The following is a 14,143-nucleotide window of genomic DNA, read 5'->3' on the forward strand; positions in this document are numbered from 1 at the left end:
ATGTTCATGTTAACTAGACCCCAAGTACTAACACATTGTATGCATTCTAACCATGCATTTACATGTCTCCATTACTTACATATTGGTTATCTGATTCATCCAAGAAAGATAACTCGTTGGAACGCTTACCCGGAGCTTTGAAAATAAAGAAACATGAATGTTTATTAATATATTTAATTTGAAACACAATTTGAAACTTAAAGTTCAACTTGGTAGTTTAATCTTAATGTGGTATCACGCGGGAAGACCATGTAATGAAATTGACAACATTAACCTTTGCAATAAGGTCATTTTCTTGTACCGATTGTATAACACACATGCGAGCAAACTTCAAATGGTCTACGCACTTACATAGATATACGCATATACATATACATTCACACACATACACATACATTCACACTTATAATCATATAGCCTAACCATACTCATGCTCATACAGGAAATAAATAAAACAGAAAATATAATATTTAGTCTTAAATTGTTACGAATGGAAAAGTTAAGCGTTGGTAGACAAAAAGACAGATAAAAAGAACACGTAGATAATGAAATTCAGGTGAAATATATTTTCCTCCATAGACTTATAGTGTGATGCAACCCTTTATTATTTGCAATGAGTATACACGACACGTGACCAGTGGTATAACTTTAATTGCAAGTGGTGCAGTATGAACAGAATGAAGCTACAGTGTATTTACGAAGTATTATGGAACGTCGCAGAGAATTGCAGAAAAAGATTCTTAACATTTTCAAAATAAGGTTTCCATAGCTTCGTGATATTCAGAGAAGCCAGTTGGAGTTAAGTCCCCCAAGCAGGGGCGTAGCGAAGGGGTTTTTGTTGGGGGGTGTGGAGAATTTGATTTGCCGACGGATCTTGAAGTGGTGACTGAAATGGGGGAGGGGTCTAAGGGAGGGGGTGTACCCCTCCCCTTTGGCAATTTTTTAGTTTTGAAACGTCCTTAGATGCAATCTGGTGCATATTTTAAGTCAAATTTGATTTGCCGACGGATCTGGAAGTGGTGACTGAAATGGGGGAGGGGTCTAAGGGTAGGGGGTCTACCCCTCCCCTTTGGAAAATTTTTAGTTTTGAAACGTCCTTAGATGCAATCTGGTGCATATTTTAAGTCAAATTTGGCAAGGAAGAAGCTCCCGTTCTCCTTTTCTCTATTCAGCTTTCCTTCTTTCTTCCCCTTCCGCTCTCTTCACCTTTTCTCCTTTTGCCGACAGACCCAAAATTTGCCGACAGCGACCAAATTATTGGGGGGGTGTGACACCCCCACACCCCCCCCCGCTCGCTACGCCCCTGCCCCCAAGAGTGAGCATCATGTTTAAAATGACTTAACGATATGTAATTAACGAATGTAACAAGTAAAACAACAACAAAATATAGAATATATAATTACAAATAAAAAAATATAATAAATCTTGAAGATATTTCTTTCATTCTTTCAATTGAACAAGGATAATTAAAACTTGATTTGATAAAAGGAAGATCAAGTGAAAACTGTTCCTAGATATTGTTGATTTGAAGGACCTAAAGTTGTGCAAAGTCATAGCATCGTTTGAATTCAACTGAAAAGTACAATGAAGGACACTTATGTTGGTTCTATACCTTCCGTTGCTATGGTAATATCGTGAAATATTTCAGAAGTGCGCCATCAAATTTCCTTGTACGTAACTTCATAAAGTGACTTTGGAAAACTGAAAGGATGAAATCTCATTTCGTGTTAGTGGGTATTATTTAATTGTTTTAAAGTACTTTATATCATTGTAATACATAGATATTGTTTTCTTAACCCTGAAGGTAAAAGACTCACTAACTGATGAGATACCTCTGTTTTGTTTTTCAAATTAAGATCAAGATAAATTCTTAAAATAATATTTTGTTGTTTCTTGTTAGTAATCTCTTCTGGTGATCTCCGAGTGGAAAGCACACCCCGGGCGGTACGCAAGCCTGATTTAGCATGGAAGTCGCAATATTCCTGCAGAGCAAAGTTAAAAATCAAGATAGTTATTTATATATTTTTATTGTTATAAAAGCAAATAACGTTATTAATGTTTGTTTTGCTTGGCTGTAATTTCGGCAATGGTTTGCGATAAAAAATCAAGATGATAATTTCAGTGAGATGTTTTTTTCAATGCTTTACATGAACTCATTATCATATAATCGACTGCATTGGTATCGGTTGTGGATTTTTACTTTCGAAGGGATTGATTTCGCTAGACAGACAATGGGAATATTCATGTTAAATATTTTTACCTGAACTAACTATTTTCCACTTTAATAATAATAATACTAATATTAATAATTCTCAGTTCTTATATAGCGCAACTCACAATAAAGTCTCGCCGCGCTGTACTTAACCCTGGTCATTAAAATTGTCACACCTACACACCAAAGTGTGTACAATTCAAACAATCTCTCATGGGGCACCACAGTGCACCATAGCCGTAGGGTGCAGCCATAAACCGGCGCACTCAATTATATTTTCAAGTCACCTCGCAAGTCCCCATTTATTCACCTGGGTGAAGAGAGGCAATGGAAATAAAGTGCCTTGCCCAAGGACACAAAGCAATGATCTGGCCAGGGCTCGAACCTGTAATCCTTAGATCACAAGTCCACTGCCTTAACCACTTGACCACAACGCCCTCTATAGTGAAAAAGTAACTATAGATCACCGTTATTCTTCTTGTTTATACGTTTTTAATTCAACGAAGAGATTTAAGCTTATGAAACTCTAGATCGATTATCTGGCTTACCAGTACTTTATTCTTTGTTACCAAATTTCAAACAACTAATATTATTATTCATACTTCTTATTATTCATGCATTCGTATTTGCAAAGACTGCTTCTCTCATTCTAACGTGGACGTGTTGCGTACATGTTAAGATACTCGAATACGGTACATAATATAATCTAAGAATAAAATATAAGAATAAAGATGAAGTAAATATGTTCCCAATAATATTTTCTGTGTGTCCTGGCCCCAAATGCCTATCTTAATGGTATGCTAACCATGCCTATATATGCTAGTGGTATGCTAATCATGCTTATGTTAATGGTATGCTTATCATGCCTATGCTAGTGGTATGTTTATCATGCTTATGTTAATCGTACGCTTATATCACTCCTATGTTAATGGTATGTTTGTCATGCTTACGTTAAAGGGAGTGAAGATTCGGGCACAAAGAAACGTCTGATGCCGGTATTCTGGACCTAGTTTCGAATGAAGTGTAACAGAGCTTGTAGACACCACCATCGATCCCAGAAAATACACACACAGCTTGCTACTGTCGGTAATTAGACACTAGTTTACAGTCAATACATGCAGCTACGGTCAATACCCACAACACATAGTGTACATAGCTGCGATTGACATCTCAGGTCCAGAAAAAAAAGATAACAAGGTATCACGTTTCATTACTCTCTGCATTTTGTAGCCAAAAGAGAATAACTTCACTTGCAAGCAACGGAAAGTTAACCTTTTTTCAGAGCGCGACACGCGGTTTGCCGTCCTGACCTAGTACGAATCAGCTGAGAGAGACTGTGGATGCGACGCCTTCGCACCACTCAACCTCATATGGGCTCAAAATTCAGGAAGGATATGACTTACCTTTCTTCTCCCCCCCCCCTTTCCATCTCCCCCTTTCCCCTTTCTGTCACCCCTCTTCTCGTTGCTCTTTTGCACCTTATTTTCTCCTTACTTTTCTGTCTTTGTCCTTCTCTAGGTTACTCCTACCCTTTTCCCTTAATCCTCTCTTTGTCCCTCTAAAGTTTATATCCTACCTCTCCTCTTCCCCCTGTTGATTTCTTTCTTCTCTTCATCCCTTGTTCACTAATCCTCTTACATCTTTCTATTTTGTGTTCACCATGCTCATTAACCAATCTTTCTTCTGTGTGTGTATGTGTCCCTTTGTTACTGTTACTTGTCATTCAGCATCTGAAGAAGATCCTGCTAGGATCGAAACGTCAGGCCCTCTTACTTTTACAAGTTAATAAATAAATAGGTAAGTAAATTATCAGCGATCATCCGACCTCCACACACTTACCAGTTAATCGAACGCAGATTTTAATACATCTTTGAGGAATGGTTGACCTGTCACATTGGCATACTGTGAACAAAATAATTGATATATTACAACTAAAGAGATGAAACGTAATGTAGACCAATTGTGCATTAAACTAAATGTAAAAACACCTGAAAGCCCCAATATCCACTTTTTTATTAAAATGAACGAACCGTTCCCTCATTCTACAATCGTGTTTGGTACTATCGAATAGAAATAATCCAATCATGGCTGATGTACTCCCCCCCCCCCCCCCCCAAAAAAAATGTGTTTTCACCTCGACCGAACCCAATAACAAAGAACGTGACACCTTTGTTTTAGGTTTGAATTCTTCATTAGTTTGATCTCTGCGAATAGCCTAAAATTTTGACAAAAAAAGGCACATCATCATCGTGATTGTGTGATTAAATAGTAATGGGGGTAAGGTTGTTTAGACCGTCAATGTTTAATGCATAATGGGGCTGACAAAATATAAGACAAATAGGCGTATAATAATTCATACAAAGAAACTCGCGAATAAGGGGCTATCTTTTAAGGGTCCGAGAGGTACCTAACATGGTTTCCATGGCCTTTCTTGGCAAAGTATAACATTATTACGCGTATTGCTAGCCTGGATATGCAATGTGAACGGATTTTGTTATCGTTAAGTGAATTTTAATTACTTTTAATTCTAATGAAAAGATTTTTTTCTAAATTTACAGGGAAACAGGAAGTTTTTGAATTCTCAGAACTTCTTGACCTTCATGCTTTGTCAAAAAGTCAAATAAAATAGAAGATTGTATACTAAATAGCCTACTATTTGAAGGTGTTCTCTTTATGTTCAATCACCCACAATTACAACATTCCGTTTCCATTATATTATTCTTCACTGTCTTGGTTATCCGTCTCAACCTTGCTTTGGCTTATTAACCTATTTTCCTTACCCCGCAGTAAAGTCCGCTTGTACGCATATTACTGTTATTTCGGGGTAGAGCGTTGTAGAGAAATTCTACTGAAAACACTTTGCTCAGTCTAGTAATAGTATATACACTAAGACCTGGCCATATAGCTACACTACTACTTGCTAAGTATCTTCACGCCAAACGTAAGATTGGTGAGCTCAATATTTTCTATAAACGTAAGTATGGCAACCGTCAGTCTATCATTAATTAAATATTAAATGTAATATAACGTATGGAGTTAATTGAATGTTATGTGCTGTTAGTAATAAAAGGCGAATAATTGTCCATGCACGAATAATTCAACAAGTAAGAAGACACGTGGCATGGTTATAGCGTATTTAAATAATGCTATCTTTCTTCTCATCCAGAGCTATTGTTTTACAGACCGTATAATAGCCTATTGTTTCCTTTACCTCTCATTCTGCGACAAGCAGAACCTGTACATTCCGCTGACACCAGACACTGGCGATCTAAGGTGAAAAAAAAAATATTGTTAGGAGACATACATTTAACCTGTATCATTCACTCAGTTGATAACAACATGAAACACTTTGTCCTACAATTCAATGGATATTCCAGCGGAACATTTATTTCCACCAATGAAACAGATCTACATCCTTAACATGCCTCCATGTGGAATTTGCATCAATAATCTTTACGTGACGTTTTCGAGACATTGATAATTGAAATGGTCACAATAAAATTTCAGCAGAGTCGAATTTGACACAGACAGGTGTTATGTACTATAGATGCATTTAGTTTGACCTTTGATTGGATAGGGTTCCAAGTTTTACCTAACTGGATGTGAAGTTAACAATTTAAACCAGTGATTGTAGCGTATTAATATTGTAATGTATTCCAATTTTGACTTAGAAAAGTTGATCTGAATTTTGAAGAACAACATGAAAGTAATTTTTCAGTGTGTACTTATGACATCACCCCTATTTGTTTAAAGTCCGGTTCTGCTGGCAAAAAGTGTCAATTCAAAAAGATGTTATCTCGACAAAAGTACAATTGGAATTGAATGTAAAGTTCACCATAAATTTGAAATTATGCAACTTCCTCTTTGATCTGTAAAATATTTATCAGAACATGTTAACATTGATTTAAAGTTAGGAGTAAGATTTGTGATCAGTGAGGGATGGTATTGAAATTAATATCTTATATTATTATTAACATAGAAATTACTGTACATGAGATAAATCTGATATCCAGTACTGTGTATTTGAAGTTTTCGAAACACAATGGTTTAATGTTCAACTTATATTGCAATGAATGTAAAGACAATTATATTCCTTGATTGGTTTATTAGAAACAAGGACATTTGATGTAAAGCCTTTAATTTAATATTTACTGTCCTTATTTAATCTTTTCAGATCGGCCTGCCAAGAGTTGACATCGTGACAATAACCACGCCCACCATGCCAGTGATGGTATCCTCTCAGTTCATTGATGATCCCGTGGGATCCCTTACAAGGTATGTAATCATGTAGTTTTACACTCTTCATACATCTTTCTACATTCCTCATTGTACTTTCTTTCGCAGATCCAGTGGAAATTATAACTGATTTTTATTCAATTTCTCACCAGCATATTCGCAAATTTCAATCAAACAAATTCTTTGATTGACAGTGGTATATTTAAGTTAAGGTATGGAATGATTCGCTTTCTAACACGTGTTTAATTTCTTTCGCGAAAAAAACCTTGTAAAAGCAAGAAACACTTATATACAACTCAAGCGATTAAAACTCAATGTTACTGCTAAACTTGTTTCAATTTCGTTTATACAATGGTGGAAACGTTTTTCAAAGTTTTATCAGGATGATGAACTTAAATCTGCACTTTTCGTTGAGTTCAATTTCTTCAAGCCACGTACTACTGTCACGTGGGTGGTAACATCAGAGATTTATCCGATTACTACAACCTGACTACTCACATACATCTACCCCTTGAGGTATATTATTGTTTTGATTCTTTAGTTTGATATAAAGATTACAATGAGTAACATACCAGTCAAAGTATCAAACGTGTTTCGACAAAGAGTGTTAAAGCCCACTATACGTCTTGCCCATACCATTTGTCAATTGACGTAATGGTAGCTTTTCATTGTACATCAGAATGTATAAGTTCATTGACTTGTGGAATTAATACAATGGTAACTAGAACTCAGTGATGTTGTGTCAATATCAAGGTTTGATCACTGACTCACACAACAACAGGTCGACTGCACACTTAAAAGTTAAAAACATTGCCAGTTAATTTATTGCAATAATCGACGAAGAGTTCTGCTGTATGAAGGTTGTTTGTAAGGAAATCTCAATAAACGTATTAATCCATGGATTCGTAGAGTCAACCCTAAGAGCACAGCAGTCTAGGGGTCATGTGGGTGTGGATGGGGGTTGTTCTCTAGTGTAAATAATTATTTTACTAAGGTTTTCTACGACCCCCGTGCATCGCCGTGACAGTTAAATTGCGCTTATTTGACCAACAACAAAGGTTGTTTTTTAATTGAATTTAGTCTACCTAGAATGTGTACAAAGAGTCAAACCAGGAAGAGAAAACTCAAGTGATGGCGCTAGTTTAGAACTGAGCGCATTTGTTACAGGAAATACTATAATGTCTATTCAATATAAGGCGAATAACGTCCCCTCATGCCAAATACTCAGTGTTCGGGGTTTGCACAAACCTTGTCGCATAGAGGGGCTAAACCTTTTAGCCATAGGCAACGATTAACACACGCCACCTAGAATCGCCTGGTCGATTTGACCGACCCTCTTCGTATCCTCCCAGGTTCCTTTGCGACATCAAGGGGGTACTTGGACACGGGATTCTAGGCCACCAAAAGTGTCACCCCACCACCGGGGAGTTTTGAATTACAGTGTGCCTTGAACCCCAGAACGGTTTAAAAGAAACCAATAAGACGTGGCTCTTTCACCAGTCTCTATCACATTGACCAACACGTCAGCTGATAAAGTATATGTTTGAATTATTATGTAAATACTTCAGAAAGGAGAGAAAGGGGAAATTAGTTTTGCATAAGCTAACGTTAGTTGGACTCGAGCCCGGAACACCAGGTTTCCAGTCCACAGCCCTATCCACTGAGCGTTAATTTGCTAAAATTTATCTTGACTGTTGGGTGATGTGTATTCATTGTCATTAATTCCCACTACTTTCAACGTAAGTGTACAATAGGGTTACAACGTGTCTTTGTTACATTACAACACACTGAAATGGAGTAGTGTTAACTTTGAAAGATATACATGTACAAAAGCCTTACATAACAGTGTTAATGATGACTGCGAAGCAAGTCGATTAATAATGAAACGATTAAGTTACGTAAATGATTTGATTACATTGCCGTCCACAGACAAAGAATGTACAACAGGCTTACACTACGTTGTTATTTATGACTTCGAATAAAACTACAGGATGCTATTTAACATGCTTACGCCAGCAAGAATGTTTTGTTGAGAATAGACTAATCCCTTACAACCATACTTTGTCCAGACGAAGAGCATCTGGGAGAAAATTCTAATGTTAGACGAACAATATCTATTCACATGTCGCAGTCAAGTATAGCCTGCTAGGGCATACGTATTTTGGGGACTAAAGACGAAATTTGGAATAAAGAATTTGGAAATAGTTTTGTTTGTACGAACCGAAATCCAGAAACAGGTCGAAACAAGTTGAATTTGTTAGAAAAATCCAGGGTCTGGGGTAAAAGGTGAGATTATGAGGCAAAAGAGTCAAAATAAAATGGTAAAATTGTCTACGTCGCATCTGGACCGCCGTAGCTTTAACGATCGAAATTAGAGTTCTTTTTGGGAAGATGCCCAAACTGCTCAAAACCACCCCCCCCCCCAACCCCATCAAACACTTAATGATAGATTCGAACACGGGCTTGGTGCTTTAGTTTGCGTATCACTTCCCAGAGTAAAAACTTAAGTTCGAGATTTCTCCGTACCAACTACTACCCAGTGACGTAGCTAGGTTTTTAGGTCTCCTGATCAGAAGTGAAAGCTGGGACCCTTCATCCCTACTTCACCTACATTTTACTTGACACAAGGGCATAAATGTTACGCATAGTGTAACTTAGCACAGGCATTACCGCTATAGTCACAAGATAACGACGCATGATAGGAACAAAATCATGGAAATGATACAGATTTATAAATATATTCTTTGCTCTTTGTCAGCACCATATACACTGTAATATATTATACATGTGTTATTGTGAAAATGTTGATAAATAAGCACATTTAAGGTTTTCGAGCTGCAATGCAAGAGAACGGTCGCAACCAAACTACATTAATGATTCATTAGGCAAAGCCTCAGTTCTGAATGAAAGAAATAAGTTTCTTTTCATATCCAAAACTGTTGATGTCTAACTAAGAATCCGACCATTGCATGGGCGTCGAGAATAGGGTGACGAAAGCTGCAGGTCGAATGATGTTGCTACTCGATGCTATACCGTATGGTACATAAATAGTAACCATGTAAGAGGGTATTCATGTAAGAGAGCATTCGTGTAAACATATTTACGTTGTAGGTTAGAGCTAACATGTTTCAGTTTACAATAACGCATATTATAGCTATAAAGGTTTAATTTCTGTGATATAGCCCAGACGGAGGAGGACCTGCTTCACTTTCACCTGACTCAATAACTGCCTCATTATGTGACAATTCTGCTTAAAGGGAGTGAAGACTCGCGCACAAAGAAACGTCTGATGCTCATAATCTGACCTAGTTTCGAATGAGGTGTAACAGAAGTGTTAGACACCACCATCGATCCCACAGAAAATACACACACAGCTTGCTACCGTTGGTAATTAGACACTAGTGTACAGTCAATACATACAGCTACGGTCAATACCCACAACACAGTTTACACATAGCAGCGATCTCAGGTCTAGATAAAAGATAACACTTTCACACTAACAGTTTCACTACTGTCTGCATTTTGTATCGACAAGAAGAAAACTTCACTTGCACGCAACGGAAAGTTACTTTTTTTCCGAGGGCGGCACGCGGTTTGGGGCGAGTCTTCAATGCCTTTAACATCGAAAGTATATCCGACAAAGAAGAACATGTTCTAGGGATATTTGACAGCGTCCGCTAAAGAAGAATAGCGCCATGAACAAGAAATAAAATGGTACCGTACGCAATATCTCAGATCTTACTTTGGCCACTTAAGTAATGTACGAACCATGGAAATTTTTTTTGTTTTTTTCTCGAAAATAACAAACCTGAATTGCTGAATGCATTTTGTATTCACACAAGCACAAGCATACCTGACCACTATTTATATGCACGTATAAACACGCCGCCTACATAAATACATCAATTTACCAATTATAATAGCGGCTACTCCACACACCCAGATGTAAAGGAACATCGTCGTGTTCATCATTCCAACAGCTTCTCCTGCCTCCTGCGAATAACAAAAGCAAAATGAAGAACATATATTTGAGACTTGTAATGATCAAGTTCTTGAAACAATTGCATGCATAATTACGTAGAGGTGAACTTTCCAGGATAATGGGTAACCTTTGTCAATCATCGTTACTTATCCAGCCTTTTGGCATTCATTAGGAGGGAGGGAGAGGGGGGGGGGAGGTCTGCACCTCACATCTTCAACTAAGGTTGCATTCCACAGCAGTACTAAATAATTCAGCTGGATTTTTTTATTAGTTAGCAAAGAGGATATTAAAATGATCATTATGTCGTTTAATATACCTCATTATACAACACCTAATTATATTCCGGTCATATGATTGGTCAATTGCTCGTCGATTGCAAGCAAAATCCGCTCTATTGCACGCTATGATGATAGAACCATGCGTTATACTTTTTTGATAGCACTTTTTTTCAATGGTAAGAGAGCAGAGAAACCTGTCTGTTCAAAACAATCTGTTGCATGAGTGCATTTTACATCCAATTATATCCAAATTTGAAGGGGTTGTATAAAACAAATAATAAATGGTTTCCATTCGTGCAATAGTACAAATATTTCATTCGTTGAAAGGTGTAATTTGTTCCATTCAACTCGGCTGCGCCTCGTTGAATAGAACATTCCATCTTTCAACTCATGAAATATTTGCACTATTGCACTCATAACCATTTATTATTTGTATACTATTTATTTAAATTTCGTATTGTCTCTAAATTTGAAGTTGATTCGACATTAATATTTAAAACTACGTGAAAACATTGACAATGTTTTATGGGTGTTTGAAAATTTCCAAATGAAAAGCCATAATTTCAATGACAAGTAAAAATCAGAAAAAAATCATTTAAGATTAAGATTAAAGTATCTCCAAATATCAAAATATGTCTATGTTTCTATATAAACAGTCGAAATACCTCAAAACAAATAGAAATTAATTAGACAAATTTGACATTTCAGAAAAGAATTGAAATTACTAGATAAGCTATAGCTGAAAGCTGGGGATACTTAACAAATGAAGTGGTTGAAATTTTCAGATGATTTCCGATGCAAATGTTTGAAATTTTGAATTATTCCTCCAAATTTCCACTACTTATATTTAAAAAAAAATAATTTGGGTAAAAACAAATTTAGATTGTTAGACAAACTATTCGAAATTTCGGTAAAAGTTGTTTGGTCGTGAATATAGTCAGAATTTGACGCTGAATATCTGAATCTAAATACAGTAAGTCAAAATGTCGATAAGGAGTTAATTTTTCCTGAAGGATGTCAATTTATCTGCGACAAACTGATTCTGATTGAATTTTGGTAATAGAAAGGTCGAAATTTTGAGGGAAGAAAGGGGTTGTCAATATGATAATAGAACAGTCTGTCGAAATGTGACAGCAAAAGTAGAAATTTGAAAAGATTTGAAATTGAACTAATATTCCTCTTGAGAAAACTCCCAAACCTCACGGGTTTGTTGTATTCTTCTCTTTCAGTTTTTTCGTTATTCTAATACACCACATTGTTTTGTGTTTCTCATTCATAATTTAAAAAACTATCATTAAACTCAGGCTATGCAGTATTTCTTGTTCTTTTTTGTTAATGACCGAAATACTAGTAAGAATCTAACCACCTCTATAGAAGGCATGTCGGCCATTTTCAGGATAACGGAGTCCAGAGGTAGTGGTCACGTCTTCCCTCCCCCTCCCCGTCCCTCTCCAACCTCTCCCCTTCACCCAGTTCTCTTTTAGAAGTATTAACAAATACTAATTTAAAATGCTCGTTTCACTGAAAAACATTAAAATACTGGCATTTGTGGCACAGAATTCCCCCGCCCTCCAATCCACTGTTACATGTCTGATTCCCTTTGGAAGTTTGTACACTGCTCTCTCATCTCCTCAATGTGAATCTACCTCATCAGACACAGAATACTGAATTTGATTTTGAAAGGCTTCATAAATGTTTCTTAAATGTTTCATCTCTCCTTTCCTTACATCACGATTTGACTCTGTAGTTTCCCTCTAAATAATATTAGCATAATTACATGATTGCATTAGCTTGCAATGAAACGTTTTTTTCTGTTCACTGTCTCTGCCAAAAACATCGTATAGTTAGATGTTTTGCAATGACGTCTTCTTGACGTCTTCAATGACGCCTTACACTTTTATGTAACGTTTCAATTTGAGCTTACTGACGACAGGGAAGTACAATTGTTTTGAAAGCAAATCCAGTATTGAATTGTTATACGCATTGGTGGATGGATGGATATGAAAACGTCACAATAGCACAAAGCCGTTGAATGTACCTAACGTGATGTCAAGCTCTAGAATGTATCTTGATCCAATTCCTCAGAAATGAGTATGCGTCAGACCACGTGATGATTCAGTTAGATAATTTATCCCAAGAAGGGTTCTTACAAGGCGTTCTCCTCTCCAATGTTACCGAAGGCTTCAAGCGATGTTCACTTTAAAACTCTAAGTCTTCTTCTGTACGCTAGCATTCCTTGGAATAAAAGCAGGTACTCACTCCACCCCAAACTCTTGCCCGCCCCCCCCCCAACTGCCCCCCACTGAGAGACAAAATATTACAATAATGCATCTATAAGCACCCTACATTTTACCCTCCCCATACAAACCTCTCTTGGACTATAAACATCGTAACATCCCTCCCCCCCCCCCTCTCCCATCGACACAAAATGGTGGTTGCGCCCAGCACCGTTTCAGTTATTTTCAATTCTATATCTAACATGGTGTTTATACATAAAGCTTATGTATATCATTCGAACTATAAAGAACTCCAGAACTAATAATACGTTTTAATTGATCATTTCATTTCATCACCCAGTAAAAAGGATTTTCAAAATGGGTTGTATAGCCCATTAGTTTAGTTCAGTTGTTTAGAGACCCAAGGATCAGGAAGCCTTACAGTAGACTATTTGAGACCCTATTTTTCATTAGCACTGGACCCGGCAGCATGCCAAGAAAATTAGTGAAAACCTCTTTGAGAGTAAACCATATATATATACGTATTCATTTACAATTGACGATGAATTAATCGTTTCATATTTATTCCACCAAATATCTTCCCATGTGACAAAATCCTTTGCCGTGTTGTTAGACGTTTATATACTTGACTGTGAGGTGAACCCACCGGCGTCGAACTACTATTTTCAAAATGAGAAAAAAAAAAGAAAATTGTTCGTCTTCTTGATAATGATCTGATCATAAAAGCTTCATAATTGTTGCTGTACGAAAAAATATATATATAGAATATGTAGATGTAGGGGACCATTATGGGAGAGGATTATAGGGGTGGATGGGGAGGGGGGTTAGTAACAACCATTTTTACCGAAAAGGAAACATGTGCTTAGCGTCGTACTCTTGTTATACAAAATTTGGCTTACAAAATTCAATTTTCATGATAGCTATACCAAATAGATTTTAATTTAATTCCATTTCCTGAGCATTTCGTTATATAGCACGCACTCAAACTGCAATAAACGACCACATGCATATTCATGAGAGGAGACTTTAAGGGGTTCCCACGGAATATCTCTTGATAGGCAGTTAAATTGCAGTATTGTTGACGTATATCCGTCTGCATCCGATCAAATGAGCTTGAAAATGTTTTATCTTTATTTCAATCTCTCACCAATCTCATTTTCTTTAATTTTGGAAACGCCACGGCACAATGATGTATGAC

General features: G+C 36.8%; 1 protein-coding gene across 2 annotated transcripts in view; it reads right to left on the reverse strand.

Annotated features, from left to right (window-relative positions):
- The window catches only part of LOC139966428 (uncharacterized), a 50,760-nt gene that overhangs the window by 5,875 nt on the left and 30,742 nt on the right, over nt 1-14,143 (reverse strand). For both annotated transcript variants that reach the window (XM_071969411.1, XM_071969410.1), the window contains 4 exons: nt 10,360-10,441; nt 5,424-5,480; nt 4,052-4,114; nt 80-135 (listed from right to left, as the gene is read on the reverse strand). In XM_071969411.1, coding sequence (XP_071825512.1) covers nt 80-135; nt 4,052-4,114; nt 5,424-5,480; nt 10,360-10,420 — 237 coding nt within the window. In that variant the 5' untranslated portion in view covers nt 10,421-10,441. The remainder of the gene's footprint in view (nt 1-79; nt 136-4,051; nt 4,115-5,423; nt 5,481-10,359; nt 10,442-14,143) is intronic.

This window comes from Apostichopus japonicus, chromosome 4, assembly GCF_037975245.1.
Source record: "Apostichopus japonicus isolate 1M-3 chromosome 4, ASM3797524v1, whole genome shotgun sequence".
Lineage (NCBI taxonomy): Eukaryota > Metazoa > Echinodermata > Holothuroidea > Aspidochirotida > Stichopodidae > Apostichopus > Apostichopus japonicus.